This window comes from Sus scrofa, chromosome 11 (assembly GCF_000003025.6).
Source record: "Sus scrofa isolate TJ Tabasco breed Duroc chromosome 11, Sscrofa11.1, whole genome shotgun sequence".
Lineage (NCBI taxonomy): Eukaryota > Metazoa > Chordata > Mammalia > Artiodactyla > Suidae > Sus > Sus scrofa.
This window is the reverse complement of record NC_010453.5, coordinates 3823536-3840912: the sequence shown is the minus strand read 5'-3', so window position 1 is coordinate 3840912 and position 17377 is coordinate 3823536. Positions and strand designations below refer to the sequence as shown.

The window sequence follows — 17377 nt, the reverse complement described above, 5'->3', positions numbered from 1 at the left end:
GGGAGACCGGGTGTGCTTGCTCAGCCTGACACACTCCAGCTGCTCAGCCCTGGGGCCCATCTACCGCCTGCCTCAGCAGTAAGGATGGAGAAGAGGTGTCTTGAGTGGTTTTGATACAGCCGGGTTTGCAAACCGCTCCCTGGCCGTGCCTGCCAGGAACGTTCCCTGCCTCGGTCCCTGGCCTGGCTGTGACCAGTGTGTGCCAGTCCAGCAGGAGTTTGAGTTTCTGTCGCCGGAATGTTCTCTCTATGCTCTGTGTGCGCTCACAGCGTCCCTGTGCTTTGCTCTTGCAGGAGGGTATGCATTTTCTCAAGTCGAGCACGCTGTGATTTCTCAGGAAGAACTGGTCCGTTCTTATGACACCACCAAAAGCAAAACCAGGAGGACTTTTTCCACTGCCTTTTCCGAGTCCATCTTCGAGTAAGGTCTGGGCCCTGCATCCTGCACGTTCACGTCCTTCCCTGAGACCGAGTCCTCGAGCCAGCGTGTCTCCACACGGCTTCCCGCGGCTCTGGCTGGGTGGTTACGTATGTATCCATGGAGGCGTGATCCTTGGCTATAAACGATGGGGACCCCTCTTTGCTTTTTCTCAGTTTGTCCTCAGTGTTTTACGTTCTGTATTTAGTTTTCTGTGGCGAGGAGCCACTTTATCAGTTCAGTCTGAAGGATAAAATTCAAAGCATTATGTTTCCCCCAGATTTAAATTTTGGTCCAGGTTGTTTTGGGAAAAAAGGTAAAGGACATGAAGTTACAGAGTGAGCTTGTCTTGCTTGATGGGAAGGGGGTGCAGCAACTTTATCTTTTGCAAACTCACAGATTAAGGGCACAAGGCGGGATATAAAGCACTTTTCGACGCGGAAGTCCTATCGTGTTTGAGTTGTATTGTGTGTGTCTGAAAGGTGCACCGGATTCTTGATTTCGAGGAACTCACACAACGAGCGTGTGTGGCACAGACTAACCTTGGGCCTCAGAATGACCACATCGCGTTATGCTCCCTCTGATCCCTCCGTGCACCAGGGCTGGTGGAAAATTCCACCTCAGCCGTTCTTGTGGCTCTGCCTTAGGCGAGTGCAAACTTCCCAGGGTTTCAGACCCTAACATTTCTCTCCTAGGATGCGTTGCCTCCTCAGTGCACTTGGAGGCACAAAGACGGGTCTTTCAATCCCGTCCTGTAGCCCAGGGGAGAGGCCCCTTTCTCAAGCCTTATTCTCCTTAGTGAGTTTTTAAGAAGCAAAGGCCAAGAATTCTCGAGGGCTGCTTCTGTTTACTGTGCCATTAGATGACTCCTCTGAGGAAATGAACTGAAAAGCCTGACACTTGTTAGAATGGAGCTAAGGCAACAAGGAAAACAACAGGAGAAAAGCCTGATAAATATCTCAAAAATTTACCCACAAACAGATAAACAAATCTGCTATATCCATACAATGGGATGTTATTTGGCTGTAAAAAGAATGGAAGATGCATGACATGGATAAACCTTAAAAACATTATGCTAAGTAAAAAAAGCCAGTTTTAAGGGGCCACATGCAATATGATTCCAGTTACAGGAAACTCATTAGCAAGTCTATCCATATAGACTGGCGGTCGCTTTGGGTTGGGGGGAGTGGATGTCGCCCAGAATGTGGAGTGACTGCCCGTGGGCACAGTGTTTCTTTTGAGCATGATGAAAATGTCCTACATTTAGACGGTGGCACAGTTTGCATGATTCTGTCATATTCTAAAAATAATGAATTATATGCTTAAGGGTGGATTTTATGGTATATGAATTACATCTCAGTAAAGCTGTTGGGTTTTAAAATCACCTAATAAAATTAAGAGATTTTGAAGCTACAAGGTCCATATAAAACTCAATTGCATTTTTATATGCTAGCAACAGTTAGAAAATGAAATTTCTTTTTAAAATTTATTTATTTATTTATTCATTCATGCCTTCATTTTTGGCTGCTCTGCAGCACATGGCATTTCTGAACTAAGGATTAGATCTGAGCCACAGTTGCCACCTATACTGCAAGTGTGGTAATATCAGATCCTTTAACCCACTGTGCTAGTGTGGGGACTGAACCTGTGTCCTGGTGCTGCAGACACCACTGATCTGCTGATCCTGTTGCACCACAGCGGGAACTCCGAAATTTCTTTTGAGGTAACATTTACACTATCATTAAACAACAGGAAATAAGTATAAGTCTAGAATATATATATGTGTGTGTGTGTATATATATGTATGAGATCTAGGCACTGAGAAAAAAATGGGAAAAAATTAATAAGACAGTAAATGAAGAGATTTACTATGTTTATGGATTGGAACGGTCATTATTGTTGAGATGTCACTTCTCCCCAGACTGATCAATACAATCTTAATAAAACCAAAAAGGAAATACCACTTACAGCAGGGATTTACATTCGGGAATAAATGAGCAAAGTGGTCCTGAACACTGAACATCGTGAAGCATTGCTGGGAGGCATTAGAGATGGTGTAAAGAAGGACAGAAGTCATCTCCACGTGTTTAGACAAGCACATGCTGGAGATGAGTAAGCGGAAAGACGAGTCCCGTCTTTGGTGGCTTTCTCGAAATGTACCGGCCTTTGTCCCACTACCTGGAGGCCAAGCCAGCCCTCAGAGGATGGTGGAGGAAAGAGACGGCGAAAACCCAGGTCCTTGTCGATGATTTAGTTGAGCAGGCGCAGGCGAAGGGGAGGGTGGAGGGGGAATGCGTTGGCGTGAACTAAATGCGGATAAATAGGGTGCCCTTGCTGATACGTGGGTTACGTGAGTGACTGCGGGACGACGAGACCCATTCCGCGGTTCATGCATGCTTTTTATGTGCTTGTCGTAAATATTCATTATTCAGATAGGATGTACAACACATTTTGCAAGGCCCTCCAGGGACAGCAGAAAGCAAGAAAAACCAGTTGCCCGACTTTATACAGGTCACAATCTGGTTAGGGAAACCTATTAATGACAAAATTTACCTTGACAGTCTTGCCTAGCCCTTGAAATATCCTTTCCCCAGCCACTGAGTCTCGCCAAGAAAAGATTTCTTGACATGAAATCTAACGCAACTACAGACTATCCGAGGTAAATTATTTGGGAAAATTTCTTTTCCAAAGCACCTTGTTAAAGACTCACTTCTACTCAGGAAGCTCCAGAAAAGGAAAGAAACCGATTAAAGACATGTGGTCTTTTTTTACCAGCCTGCCTTTCCCAATACGGTGCTCAGGCTTTCTGTTGTGCTGCTGGGTTTCTTAGGAACTAGGACACTAGATGGAACCCGTGGTCTGTCCGTTTCCTCTCAGTTGCTGGCCGGCCACAGCCACAGGTGGCCCTGGGGGGTTTGGTCCATTCTGCTGACGTCTGCATTTGTTCCACTACTGATCCCCCACCAAATAGAATAAAATGCAGTGTTGAGCAGGAACAAACGGTCATGTACCAACTGCAAGATCAGGTTTTCCCTGAATTCGGGCTTTTACCCCTCCAGTTGGCATTTTGTCCAGTTATTTTATTTTATTATTTATTTATTTATTTTTGGTCTTTTTGTCTTTTTGCCTTTTCTAGGGCTGCTCCCTCAGCATATGGAGATTCCCAGGCTAGGGGTCTAATCCGAGCCATAGCCACCGGCCTATGCCAGAGCCACAGCAACGTGGAATCCGAGCCGCGTCTGCAACCTACACCACAGCTCACAGCAACGCTGCACCCTTAACCTAAGGAGCAACGCCAGGGATCGAACCTGCAACCTCATGGTTCCTAGTCGGTTTCGTTAACCACGGCACCACGACGGGAACTCCTTGTCCAGTTATTTTAAAGTGGTGGTGTTGTTTTGTTTTGTGTTTGCCACTCCCAGGAGATGTGGAGGTTTTGGATAGAACCGGCACCACAGTTGCTCCCTGAACCACAGCTGTGGCAAAGCTGGATCCTTAACCCGCAGCGACACAAGGAAACTTCCTTAAAGTTTTTCATTTATGAACTGTGCCCAGAGAGACCTGCCACCTTCGATATGTTGAAAACTAAACACAAACAAAAACTGATTAAGATATCCTTGGACAAGTCACTGCTCAAGAACTTCGTTGCTGTAGAACAAGGCGGCTGTCCCTAGAGTCCCTTGGAGCTTGAGCTGTCAGCACTCCTTCCGCTGCAGGCGGGCAGGGCAATCTGGAGGGACCGGGAGGGAGGCTCGGCGAGTCAGGCCCCACCGCGGGGGCGGGGCCGAGCGGGGAGCAGGGCGCCGGCTGGGTGGTGGTCTGCGCAGGGTGGAGTCTGGCGGTTGATCCCACCCGGCGCTACCCTCCCGCTCGCTCAGACCGAAATGCACCTGGGAGGAAGAAAGCAAGCCGCCCAAAGTGGCCCCAAAGCCCACGGCAGGTTGCGCCCCCGCCAACCACAGCCACCCTAGCTCCTGCTAAACCACCCAAGTTATCAGGCTTCCGCTCTTTTTTTCAGGGCCGCATGTGCGCATATGGAAGAATTGGAGCATCTGCGTCCTACACAACGCTGGATCCTTAACCCGCCGAGCGGGGCCAGGGATCGAATCCTCATCCTCATGGTTACTCGTCGGGTTCTTTACTGCTGAGCCACAGTGGGAACTCCCTATTGGTTCCTTCTTACTACGAAACCCTCTGGAGCCGCTCCAGGTGAGTGCAGGGGGCGGGGGAGCGGGGCCGGGCTCGTTGGGGCGGGGCTCAGGAGGGGCGGGGCCGGGCTGGGGTCAAGCAGTTGGAGCCGGGAGGGGCGGAGCCGGGAGGGGCGGGGCCTGGTGTGGCGGGGCCGCCCGACACCTCGGTGGGCGGATCCGCTCGCTGCCCGCGGCTGGAGGGAGCCGAGGGAGAGGTGGGCGGCTGTGTGTACACAGGTGTGTGCATGGCTGTGTGCGCCGCGCGGCACGTGTATGTGAATCAGCTAGAGGGGAGAGGCTCCCCGAGACCCCGTTGGGCACGGGAACGGGGCCATCTAGGCTGGGTCAGCTGGAGCCGCCTTTACGGTAGAGCTCGAAGGCCAGAAGCGCCACGAGGCGTGTTCTCTAAACCCGGCTTCCTCCTACTCCGCCCCAACGCGGGCGGCCGTTCTGCGCGCCGGCTGGCAGCGCGGCTGGCAGCGCGGCGTAGCGGAGACTTGTTCCTCGAGACGACGCAGGGGCGCCGTGCGCCCCGGGTCCGAGGATTCGGAAACTCGTCGCTTCTCCCACCGGTCGGTGTTCGCAAACAGCTCCTCGGGGCTCCCGCGCGCTCCAGTGCGCCCCGCCGCGTCCCGCGCCCCTCGGTGCATTTGAACTGTCCACGTGGGCAGCGCACAGGGCCTCGGACGCATCCGCAAGCCGGTGGCACCTGCGTGCCGCTGTCGGTTGACTCGTCGGTGTAGCTGATCTTTAATACGCCCAGGTCTGGCTGAGCTGTGTGAGGACCGCTAAGATGGAGAAGCCTGCGTCCCCACACGGAGCTGATGCTGAACTCAGAGCACCCTTACAGGGTTTGGGTTTCCCTGTGCCCGGGCCCTGCAGCCTGACTGACGGGTCAGCCTGGGTTAACTTAGCCGCTAGGCTGCACCTGCAGTGGGGAACGTGAACCTCTGGGCTTTTCCGGGCTCCCAGCAGGTTCTCTTTGAGGACAGTTGAGTCATCATCTCATCATGATGAGCTCTGTTTCATTAGCCAGTTTCACTAGCCTTTAAGCCTTAGAAAGCTTTTGAGCAACCACACGAATTGGTCTCTGAGAAGTGGTGCCTTGTGACTTTGGGTGTAGGGAAGCAAGGAGGGGTGTGTGACAGCCAGGTCCCCCTGTAGGACTGTCTTAGAGGGCTTTGTGGGTGAATCGCAGCAAAATCTACCCCAGTGCATGAGGAGTCAGCGTCTCAAAATGACCCAACCTGCTGCTGATTGCAATGCTGATTAGTGACGTTGTGATGGGGTCACTGTTTTGTATCACGTCTTTGAGGCCCTGTCACGTTGTGTTATTCATTCTGAATAGCGCAAAAAACAAACATTTGCTGGGATCTTATGTGCCCCAGGTGGGGTGCTGGGGGCTCAGCCTCAGGCTTGAGAAGTTGGACGTTTGGCTCTGGACACAGCAAGTAAGGAAATCTATTCTCTGAGCCCTGTGTTCTGTTTCCTCCTCCAAGCAAAAGTCACATGGGTGAGAAATGCTTCCCCAAAGTCTGCCGTCTGGCCTTTAATTTTGTTAATGCTTTTTAGGATGATTTTTTTAAACATCCAATTTCAGAAGGTTCTGGTACAAGGGGTAACACCAAATATATATATATGTGTACGTATGCCATTCTCTCCACTCTTCTGATCACCTATTTCTCTGAAATGGGGTTTCTTTCTTTAATGGCCTCTTTGGTTGGTTGGTTTTGCTAGCTGCTTATTTGATTGTCTTAGATCTGCGCTAGGTTAGAGCAGCATTCAAAACTGCCAACTTGGACTTCCCGTCGTGGCGCAGTGGTTAACAAATCCGACTAGGAACCATGAGGTTGCGGGTTCGGTCCCTGCCCTTGCTCAGTGGGTTAATGATCCGGCGTTGCCGTGAGCTGTGGTGTAGGTTGCAGACGTGGCTCGGATCCTACGGTGCTGTGGCTGTGGCATAGGCCGGTGGCTACAGCTCCAATTCGACCCCTAGCCTGGGAACCTCCATATGCCGCGGGAGCGGCCCAAGAAACAGCAAAAAGACAAACAAAAACCCAAAAAACTGCCAAGTTTACACCGCCACCGGCAAATACCAGGCCTTCTGGCATATTTAAATAGATGTTTGAATAATCATTATAATAATTAATAAGCTATCTCATAAGTAAGGATGGGGAATTAGAATTCATTTGCTGTTATAGGAACTGTTCTGAATTAGGGGGAAAACTACAAGAATCTTTTCTTTTGAAATAATTGAAAAATCTTAAGAATGCTGCAAGTCAGACCAAAAGACACCAGGGGGCAGGAGAGAGTTTTTTCCTCTGGCCAGCTGGCTCCCTAGTGTCTAAAGAACACACTCACTTCCAAAGTTGAATGTTTGTTGCTTTCTTTTCCACCTATGAGATCTGTGTTTTTTTCACAGTATATACATTTTCCTGTTTTAAACTTGGTTTTCCTAATGCACTGGGGAAAAATCGATTGGGTATGTATTAACCACAAATAAACCTCTGGGCCAATAGATGAATATTTGTTTCACAGAATTTGCTCCCAGACAGAAGCTGAGGCCTGGAAGTGGGCTCCCCCTTCTGTCAGGCAGCATCCTTCCCCTGCAGAATATTCGGATGTGTTCAAAAGGAGCTGTAGGAAAAAAATATGGTGCCTTGTGCACAGAGAAGGAGGCAGTCCCTGGAAAACACTAACTGGGAAAACAACCACCAGTAAACAAAACAAAACGTAAATGGTAGGCATCATATTGTTTCACCAATATTTGTTACCTGGATAAATTTGTGGAAGGTACTTTAGGAGCAGTAGTATTCAACATTTTTTAAATGGCTGCACCCATGGCATACAGAGGTTCCGGGGCCTGAACCCGTGCCTCAGCAGTGACCTGAGCTGCCGTAGTTGGATTCGTAACCCACTGCGCCACAGCAAGAACTGTGGTTTTCAACATTTTTAACCCCATCTAGCCAATGATTAAAACTCATTTTCTGGAGTTCCTGTCATGGCTCGGGGATTAACGAACCCGGCTAGTATCCATGAGGTTGCGGGTTTGATCCCTGGCCTCGCTAGTGGGTTAAAGATCCTGTGCTGCCGTGAGCTATGGTGTAGGTCACAGATGTGGCTCGGATTTGGTGTTGCTGTGGCTGTGGTGTAGGCCAGCAGCTATAGCTCCGACTTGACCCCTAGCCTGGGAATCTCCATATGCCACAGGTGTGGCCCTAAAAAGACCAAACAAACAAACAAACCCCCAAAACCCAAAACACAAAACCAATTTCCCCGTCCCTTCCTGAATGATACTGGGACATTTCAAAAGAAGTGGTTTCACTTTCCAAATTGGCAGTGATCTCCTAGCAGTGAATCTGATGCTCCCCCTTCAGAAATCCTGACGTGTTTGCTCGCTTTGGTTCAGGGACAGAACAGCTTTGGTTGTGGGAGCAGCCAGGACGTGTTGTGTAACTATCAGGAGAAAAATGACAAACCTTAGTTTGCTCTTCTCATTCTCTCCGACCAAGCCCTCTGCCCTCTTCCTCTCACCCGTCCGGGCCATCTTCAGGCTCCCGGTAGAGTTAGCATCCAGCGATGTAACCTTGGCAACCCCGCTGGAGACAGTTGAACACCAGGTCCCCCTGCTGGCCCCGCTTGACCTCTCCTCCCTGCCCCGGACTCCAGCCCCTCTCCAGGGCTCCTCCAGGCACGACTCCCCCATCTCTTTGCAGACCCCTGTGTCTTTGCAGAGGCTGCCCTCTCCTCTCCTTCGCGCAGCTTAGAGCTTCATTTCCTTTCCTGTCTCCTCCGAGCTCTGCTCAGCATCACGCATCTTGTCTCCATCCTGTGGATAACATGCTTCATGCACGTCTTCCACATAAGCACATGCTGGGTAAAGTTCTGGCCAAGCCCACAGCGGGACTTTTCTGCAGGGTTAGTGTCCTCACGTCCTCCAGCAGTGAATGATCCACAGGTTTCAACTAAACTTTTAAAGAACTAAATATAGAAGTTCCTGGGGTGGCTCAGTAGTAACGAACCTGACTGGTATCTGTGAGGATACAGGTTCGATCCTGGCCTCACTCAGTGGGTTAAGGATCTGGCATTGCTATCAGCTGTGGTGTAGGTCACAGATGCAGCTCGGATCCCACATTGCTGTGGCTGTGGTGTAGGCCAGCGGCGCAGCTCTGATTTGAGCCTAGCCTGGGAACCTCTGTATGTCATAGGTGTGGCCCTAAAAAGACCAAAACAAAACAAAACCCCTAAATATAGAACTACCACATGATCCAACAGCCCCACTCCTGGGCGTCTATCCAGAGAAAAACTATAATTTGGAAAGATACATGCACTCCAGTGTTCACAGCAGTACTGTTTACAATAGCCAAGACATGAAAGCAACCTAAATGTCCATCAGCAGGGGAACAGATAAAGAAGCTGTGGTATGTACATACAGTGGAATATTACTTGGCCATAAAAAGCATGAAATAATGCCATTTGCAACAGCATGGATGGAGCTAGAGATGATCATCTTAAAACAGAGAAAGACAAATAGCATATATCACTAATATGTGGAATCTAAGAAAAATGATACAGTAGAACTTGCAAAAAAGAAACAGACTCAAAGATTTCGAAACCAAATTTTGGTTTACCAAAGAGGGAACGTGGCGGGTGGAGGGATACATTAGACGGTTGGGATTGATATATACACACAACTATATATAAAAAAGGTAACAAGGACCTACTCTGTAGCACAGGGGTATTTACTCAATACTGTGTAATAACCTATATGGGAAAAGAATCCACAAAGGAATGGATACGTGTATCTGTACAGCTGATTTACTTTGCTGTACAGCCTGAAACTGACACAACTTTGTAAGTCAGCTATATTCCAATAAAATTAAAACTAAATAAATCTCAGGGAAAGCAACGAATTCAGAGGAAAAACAATCCAGATCTGCCTGCTTATTTGAGTCCATCACGTTTATGGCATCAGGCACTTTTGATTTGCGTCCCGGGCTTGGGGCAGAGCTTCTGAATGCATGCAGCAGCTGCCCTGGCCAGGCGTTCAGCCAAGTGCACACCTTCCCTGGAATCTGCACTGGCTGCTTCTCGCCTTCTCATCCACAGTCTCTTAAATCCCAACCAGGTGAATTTCGTGCTGACTTCGAAGTAGCTTTGGAACAATTAACTAAAAACTTAGGCTAGTCCAGCACAAAAACTCTCACATAGAAGGTAAAATTAAGTCACGTTTCTTCTCCTGAGTGTGCAATTCCTTAACTTTCAGGGGGAAAAACGTTTTGGGTTTTTTTTTTTTTTTTTCCCCAAACTTTTCCGTGTACATAATACACAGCTCTCTTCCTCTCTCACACACACTTTTCCTCTGCAGTTTTAAAATAGCAGCTCCAGCTGCCAGTAGAGACTCTTCAGGGACTTTAGGCCACTAATCAATTTCACAGCTGGAGGCAAAGCACTTTGCTGGGGAATATTTTTCGCATGACATGTAAGGTGCTTTGACTTGTGAGAGCAGCGGAGGGTTAAGCTTTAGGAGTAGGGGAGCTGGGGCCAGTGAGGAGGCCACCAGCAGCCAGCTGGCTCCTTCTCCTACTGCCCCTTTCCACTTTTGTCCCCGATCTGCAGAAACCCAGCCAGGGACCAGGGGACCGCGGCTCCTCCAGGGGGCTCTGGGAGCAGAGATTGGGGACCAGGGGGCCCCGGCTCCTCCAGGGGGCTCCGGGAGCAGAGAGCTAGGAAGGTCAGCCCTGTGGGTTCCCCTCAGACGTGAGCACAGGACCCAGACTTCAAGTGTATGAAGACACAAAGGCCACGTGGAAGGACACCTCCTCCTCCCCGCTGTTCCGTGCGCTCCGCGGGCATCAGAACCACAGCAGGGTTTGTGGGAACATGAGTTTTGGGGCCTCGATCCAGATTTTGACTCCGTGGGTCTGGAGCCAGGCCTGGGAATCTGCATTTCCAGCACCGTCCTGAAACCACCACTAGAACCACTGCTCTTCTCCGTCCAGTCCGTATGCGTTCTTTCACTCGAATTTGTACTCGCAAGCAAGTTGTGCAGCAAAAGCAAATCCAGAGGACAGAGTAGTGGGGTCCAGAAAGGGGGTCGTGGGTCAAGGGTGTGGACTGCGTCGTGACAGATGGAGACGGCGTTTCGTGGTGAGCGCGGGCACAGGCGCAGGGCACAGCGAAACATGGTGTGCTTGGGAAACTTACTGCCATAACGTTGATTGTTTTTTTTTTTTTTTTTTTAAAAAAAGATTTTAATTTTTTTTGTTATAGTTGATTTACAATGCCCTGCCAGTTTCTGCTATGTTGATTTATAATGTTATATAAGAGAGGTTGTCCCCTGTGTCTCTTACAAAGGCTGCTTCACTCACCCGTTCCCTCAAAGGAGACTTTGACCTCCTGGAAGGAGGGCCTTAGACCAAGAGGTGTGTGGTCAGACAATCCTTTGCCTAGTTTTAGAGTAAATGTGTCAGGAGAATAACCGAAAGATGGCGTTAGAAAACCATCATTTTCAGAGCTGTCCTCTCTTGGGACACGTCTCTGAATGTGCAACATCGGTGTGTAAGTTTCATTAACTCAATGCGCTGTTACTGCGTCTGTGCCAGTGTGTGCTGTGGGCTGTAACACTCTCTTCTCTCCAGACTCCCTTTTCCCAGAAAATCCAGTTGGTTTCCATATATGGATATCTGTTTTCAAATGCAAGCGTCTCTTCACTTCCTACCGAGAAGAAACCGTCCATCAGGCCACAAGGTGACTTCTTGTAAAGCAACTTCCTTCATTCTTGCTGGAGCTCATCCCAGAGGCTGTGCGAGAGGGAGAATGTAGCCCACTCTTAAGAGAGTTCTGGAGTCAGATCAACCTGACTTGGACTTGAGACAGCTTGCACACCCTCCTGGGCCTCAGGTGTGTGTGTACGCGTGCTTGTTATTGTAGATCGGAGGCGGTCATTCTTGTCCCATCAAGACGCACCAGATCTCTGCTTGGGCCAAATGTTGGGATTCCTAAATGGTCATGTGGCAAAGCCAAATATCACCACCACAAAGTGGATTTCTGGAATAAAAGAATACCCCAGATATTGTTATTAGGGAAGAATCCCGACCTCTATCAGTTGTCTGTTGTCACAATAATGCTGTGTCACCAGTATTGCAAAACTTGGGGGGGCGCACGATAACAGGCACTGACGGCTCCCTGTTGTTTTGGTCTGCTGGGAGGTGGTGCGGATCGGGCCAGACCCGGGGCTTCTCAGCTGGCTCACGTCTGCTTGCCCACATGGTGGCCGTCACCTGCGAGGGCAGCTGTGGGGCTGGCGGAACAGGATGGCATCAGCTCCAGAGCACATCTCTGCGCCATGTGGACCCCCATCCTCCAGCAGATGGTGGAGCGTGTCCTCGGGGTGTGGCAGGGTTACAGAGTGAGAACTGAGCCACGAGGCCCCAGGCTGAGGCTCAGAGCCGGCACATCGGTCACTTGTGCTGCCTTCTGCCGGCTAATGTACATCGGAGAGCCGTCCAGACTCAGTGGTGGTAGGAGACCCCACCCCTTGCGAGGAAGGGCTTCAAAGCTGCACCGCAAAGACCATGCATATGTGGAGGGTAGAGAATCAGAGTTTTTTTCAGTCAACCGACTACCTGAACATGCTTTGGTTATTAAAATTTCTTCAAATGTAATGTTATAAATTTGGCATCATGGGGAAGAAACAATAATTTCTTCACTGCCAGCTGCTTGATTTCTCTGGTAGCTACCTACCTCTTTACAATTCTAGGTAGAACCCACTTTCACCTCTGGTTGGTAGAGAAGCAAGGGATTTGAATAACTCATTTTAAGATACATATATTCTGGGAGTTCCCATCGTGGCGCAGCAGAAACGAATCCGACTAGGAACCATGAGGTTGCGGGTTCGATCCCTGGCCTCACTCAGTGGGTTAAGGATCCGGTGTTGCCGTGAGCTGTGGTGTAGGTCGAAGACGCGGCTCGGATCCTGCGTTGCTGTGACTGTGGTGTAGGCCAGCAGCTGTAGCTCCCATAAGAGCCCTAGCCTGGGAATGAATCTCCGTATGTCGAGGGTGCAGCCCTAAAAAGACAAAAGACAAAAGACAAAAAAAAAAGATGTATATATTATGCTTCCTTTAATCTTTATTACATCTGGATTAGAGCTCATTTACCGCACGGGCATTGTTGTAGAATGATTTGGGAATTTTTCCTTGTGAAATTTTAAGTGGCAAGATTAATGTTACTGATTTTAAAGCATCCTTACAAAAACTGAAGAATTTCCAAAAAGTACTTTCTCTTCTAAGGATCATCATGACTTACATAGAATTAAAAAGAACAATACAGAGAGTTCTTAAATGCCACTTTATTTAATGTTAATAATGCTGGTTTACCAAAGCCCTTCTCCAAGGTCTAGAATTGTGATGTAATCTATTAATCTTGATTATTCTGCCACATATTATCATTTAAATTTGCATTTTGTTTGTTGACGCAAAAAAGGATATGTATCGTGAAGCTTCCATGCGTCCTTTTAAAGCACCTTCACAATTTTCACACTCACCGTGGTCTTGCTATGGCGAATACGGATTTATAATTCAACTGAGCGATGGAATTCCAACCTCTAAACACATAAGAGATTTTCATTCCAAGCTTCATGAGGAATGCTTACCTATTTCTGAAATTAAATACTACCTTTCAATAATGTTTTTGATTTTTTTATGTTTTTATTTTTATTTTTTGGTCTTTTTTTAGGGCTGTACCCATGGCACGGCATATGGAGATTCCCAGGCTAGGGGTCTTATCGGAGCTACAGCTGCTGGCCTACACCACAGCCACAGCAACGCAGGATCCGAGCCGCGTCTGCGACCTACACCACTGCTCATGGCAATGCCGGATCCTTAACCCACTGAGTGAGGCCAGGGATCGAACCTGCAACCTCATGGTTCCTAGTCAGATTCGTTTTTGCTGCGCCACGTTGGGAACTCCTTCGAATTTTTTAAATTAAAGTATGGTTGATTTACTACATTGTGCCAATTTCTGCTGCATAGAAATTGTGACTGGTCATACATATATGTACATTCTTTGTCATGCATTGTTTTCCGTCATGTTCTATCCCAAGAGACTGGATATAGTTCCCTGTGCTGTACAGCAGGACCTCATTGCTTATCCATTCTAAATGTAGCAGTTTGCATCTGCTAACCCCAAATTCCCAGTCCATCCCACTCCCTGCCCCCTCTTCCTTGGCAACCAGTCTGCTCTCCATGTCTGTGAGTCTGTTTCTGTTTTGTAGGTAGGTTTATTTGTGCCATATTTTAGATTCCACATATAAATGACATCATATGGTATTTGTCTTTCTCTTTCTGACTTGCTTCACTTAGTATGAAAATCTCTGGGTGCATCCATGTTGTTGCAAATGGCATTATTTCATTCTTTTCATGGCTGAGTAGTATTCCATTGTGTCTGTGTACCCCATCTTTTTAATCTTTTCCTCTGTCTTGGCTGTTGTGAATAGTGCTGCAGTGAACATAGGGGTGTGCGTATCTTTTTGAATTGTGGTTTTGTCTGGCTATCTGCCCAGGAGTGGGATTGCTGGATCATATGGTAGTTCTAGGTTTAGTTTTCTGAGGAACTTCCACTCTGTTCTTCATAGTGGTTGCACCAGTTTATATTCCCACCAGCAGTGTAGGAGGGTTCCCTTTTCTCCACACCCTCTCTACCATTTGTTATTTGTAGACTCATCAATGATGGCCATTCTGGCTGGTGTGAGGTGATGCCTACTGTAGTTTTGATTTGCATGTGTCTCTAATAATCAGTGATGTTGAGCATCTTTTCATGTGGTGATCTTTTCATGGCCATCTGTATGTCTTCTTTGAAGAAATGTCTATTTAGGTCTCCTGCCCATTTTTCCATTGGGTTGTTTGTTCTTTTGTTGTTGAGCTGTACGAGTTGTTTGTATGTCTTTCAATATTAACAATAATCTAAATATCACAGCAGGTTCATACTGCGGATGTTGTTAAAGTGATTAGATAACAGTGGTAAATCTGTGCAAGCAGGTGACCCTTGATCATTCGCAAGTCCAAGGACACCAGAAGTTTCATGGAAGTAGCTTCCAAAGCTGAAGCCAAAGGCGAATGGTAGGTTTCAGCTGAGCACCAGGACTAAAGCTGAGCTCTGGGTGTGACTGCGCTCCCAAACGGGTTTTAGAAGATTAGGTAGCATTAAAAAAATGAAATCATGCCATTTGCAGCAAGATGGATGGACCTGGAGATGATAAGACTAAGCTAAGTACGTCAGACAGGGAAAGACGATGCCATATATCACTTATATGTGGGATCTAAACTAGGACACACATAAGTTTATCTATGAAACAGAAATGGACCCACTGACATAGAGAACAAACTTGTGGTTGCCAAGGGGGAGAGCGTGGGAGGGGGATGGATTAGGAGTTTGGGATTAGCAGATGCAAACTAGAGTACATAGGATGGATCAACAACAGAGTCCTACTGTGCAGCACACGGAGCTATGTTCAGTATTCTGTGATGAACCATAATGGAAAAGAATAAGGAAAAGACTATATGTATATATATATATAGATGAGTAACTTTGCTGTGCAGCAGAAATTAACACAACATTGTAAACCAACTATGCTTCAATAAAATAAAATTTAAAGAAGACTCCATAAGGCAGCGTGTATAACAAAATATGGCACAGAGTATGTCTCAACAAAGGCCATGCTGTTTCCTCCTGTTTTGCCTTTTGGTCAGGATTTGTTACCTTATGACATCATATTTTGACCCCTGGTGAAACTTATCATCGAAGCTTCTTTAGTCAAAGCAGACACGGAGTTAAGGATGGGGAATGTGTATGCCAAAAGGATCCCATCCCTTGAGGATTTAAATTTAACATTGTTGAAAAAATGCTCAACATCACCACTAGAGAAATACAAATCAAAACTACAATGAGGTATCCCCTCACACCAGTCAGAATGGGCATCATCAAAAAGTCTACAAATAACAGTTATGGAAAACACAATGGAAGTTCCGCAGAAAACTCAATATAGAACTACCATAAGATCCAGCAATCCCACTCCTGGGCCTCTATCTGGACAAAACTATAATTCAAAAAGATCCGCGGGAGTTCCCGTCGTGGCGCAGTGGTTAACGAATCCGACTAGGAACCATGAGGTTGCAGGTTCGGTCCCTGCCCTTGCTCAGTGGGTTAACGATCCGGCGTTGCCGTGAGCTGTGGTGTAGGTTGCAGACGCGGCTCGGATCCCGCGTTGCTGTGGCTCTGGCGTAGGCCGGTGGCTACAGCTCCGATTCGACCCCTAGCCTGGGAACCTCCATATGCCGCAGGAGCGGCCCAAGAAATAGCAACAACAACAACAACAACAGACAAAAGACAAAAAAAAGACAAAAAAAAAAAAAAAAAAGATCCACGCACCCCTATGTTTACAGCAGCACTATTCACAACAGCCAAGACATGGAAGCAACCTAAATGTCCATCCACAGAGGAAAGGATTAAAAAGACGTGGTACACAGACGCAATGGAATACTACTCAGCCATAAAAAAGAATGAAATTATGCCATTCACAGCAACATGGGTGCACCTAGAAATTCTCATACTAAGGGAGGTCGGTCAGAAAGGGAAAGACAAATACCATATGATATCACTTACACCTGGAATCTAAAATATGGCACAAATGAACCTGTCTACAGAACAGAAACAGATCAGGACATGAAGAGCAGATGTGTAGTTGCCAAGGGGGAGGGGGAGGGGGAGGGGACAGGGAGTGGAATGGCCTGGGAGTTTGGAGTTAGTAGATTGCAAACTATTACATTTAGAATGGGTGGGAGATGAGGTCCTCCTGTCCAGCAGAGGGGACTACGTCCAGTCCCCTGGGACAGAACATGATGGAAGGTAGTATGTGCAAAAGAATGTAGTGTATGTGTGCCTGGGTCACTCTGCTACAAAGAACGGATTTAATGTTGTATAGAAGGCTGTCTCCACACCTTGTTGCAAGCAGGCAGCCAATAGCATCGTGACAGTGATTTCACGTGTTTTAAGGATATGTTGCAAATATAATCAAACCCAGAACAGGCTCCCAAAGTGTATGGAATCTGTGTAATTATTTGTGATGACATTTCAAACCCAATAGGATAATGATTGATTTGGGATGGAAAGTATATCAACTTATGTAGCCCATTCCACATCTAGAATATTCGGATTCTAAGTGGATCATGCGCGTCTACAAACAGGTTGGATTTCAGGGACAAATTTAAAACGTTACTATACAGAAAGAGGTGTATAATTTTGGCTACTGAAAAGCTTGTAGTTCCTAGGTATTTTGCAATTGTGTACTCTAATAATGTATTACTTTAATATTTGTGTGTTTCAGACTCACACTTTAGCAGCATGCCCCTGCATGTTGAACAGGGGCAAATAAATCTTTCTCATCCTTACTCCACTCATTCAGCAAGAAACTGTCAGTCTGTGGATGAAACAGAGGTAAATTGGACCCGAGTCTTGCCTTCAAGGAGCCTAGATTTAGGGGCTGTGACTTGGAGGAGAGCTAAGATTTTAAATCACGGTGGTCAGCTGATAGCTCCCCAAGACTGGTCCCCAACTTCATCCCTGCCTCCTCCTCCATCACCCACCGGTCATAAAACCTGCAGGGGGCTTCTTAGATTGACATTCCAATAAGCAGTGGGGTCCTTTCAGCCTCCTGGGCATCTTTTTTTTTTTGTCTTTTGTCTTTTTGTTGTTGTTGTTGTTGCTATTTC

General features: G+C 47.4%; 1 protein-coding gene across 1 annotated transcript in view; it reads left to right on the top strand.

The window, feature by feature from the left end:
• Positions 1-1830, top strand: part of LOC100625134 (phospholipid-transporting ATPase IB) — a 161506-nt gene extending 159676 nt beyond the window's left edge. Inside the window, exon 38 of the mRNA XM_021065491.1 lies at positions 294-1830. Coding sequence (XP_020921150.1) covers positions 294-424 — 131 coding nt within the window. The 3' untranslated portion in view covers positions 425-1830. The remainder of the gene's footprint in view (positions 1-293) is intronic.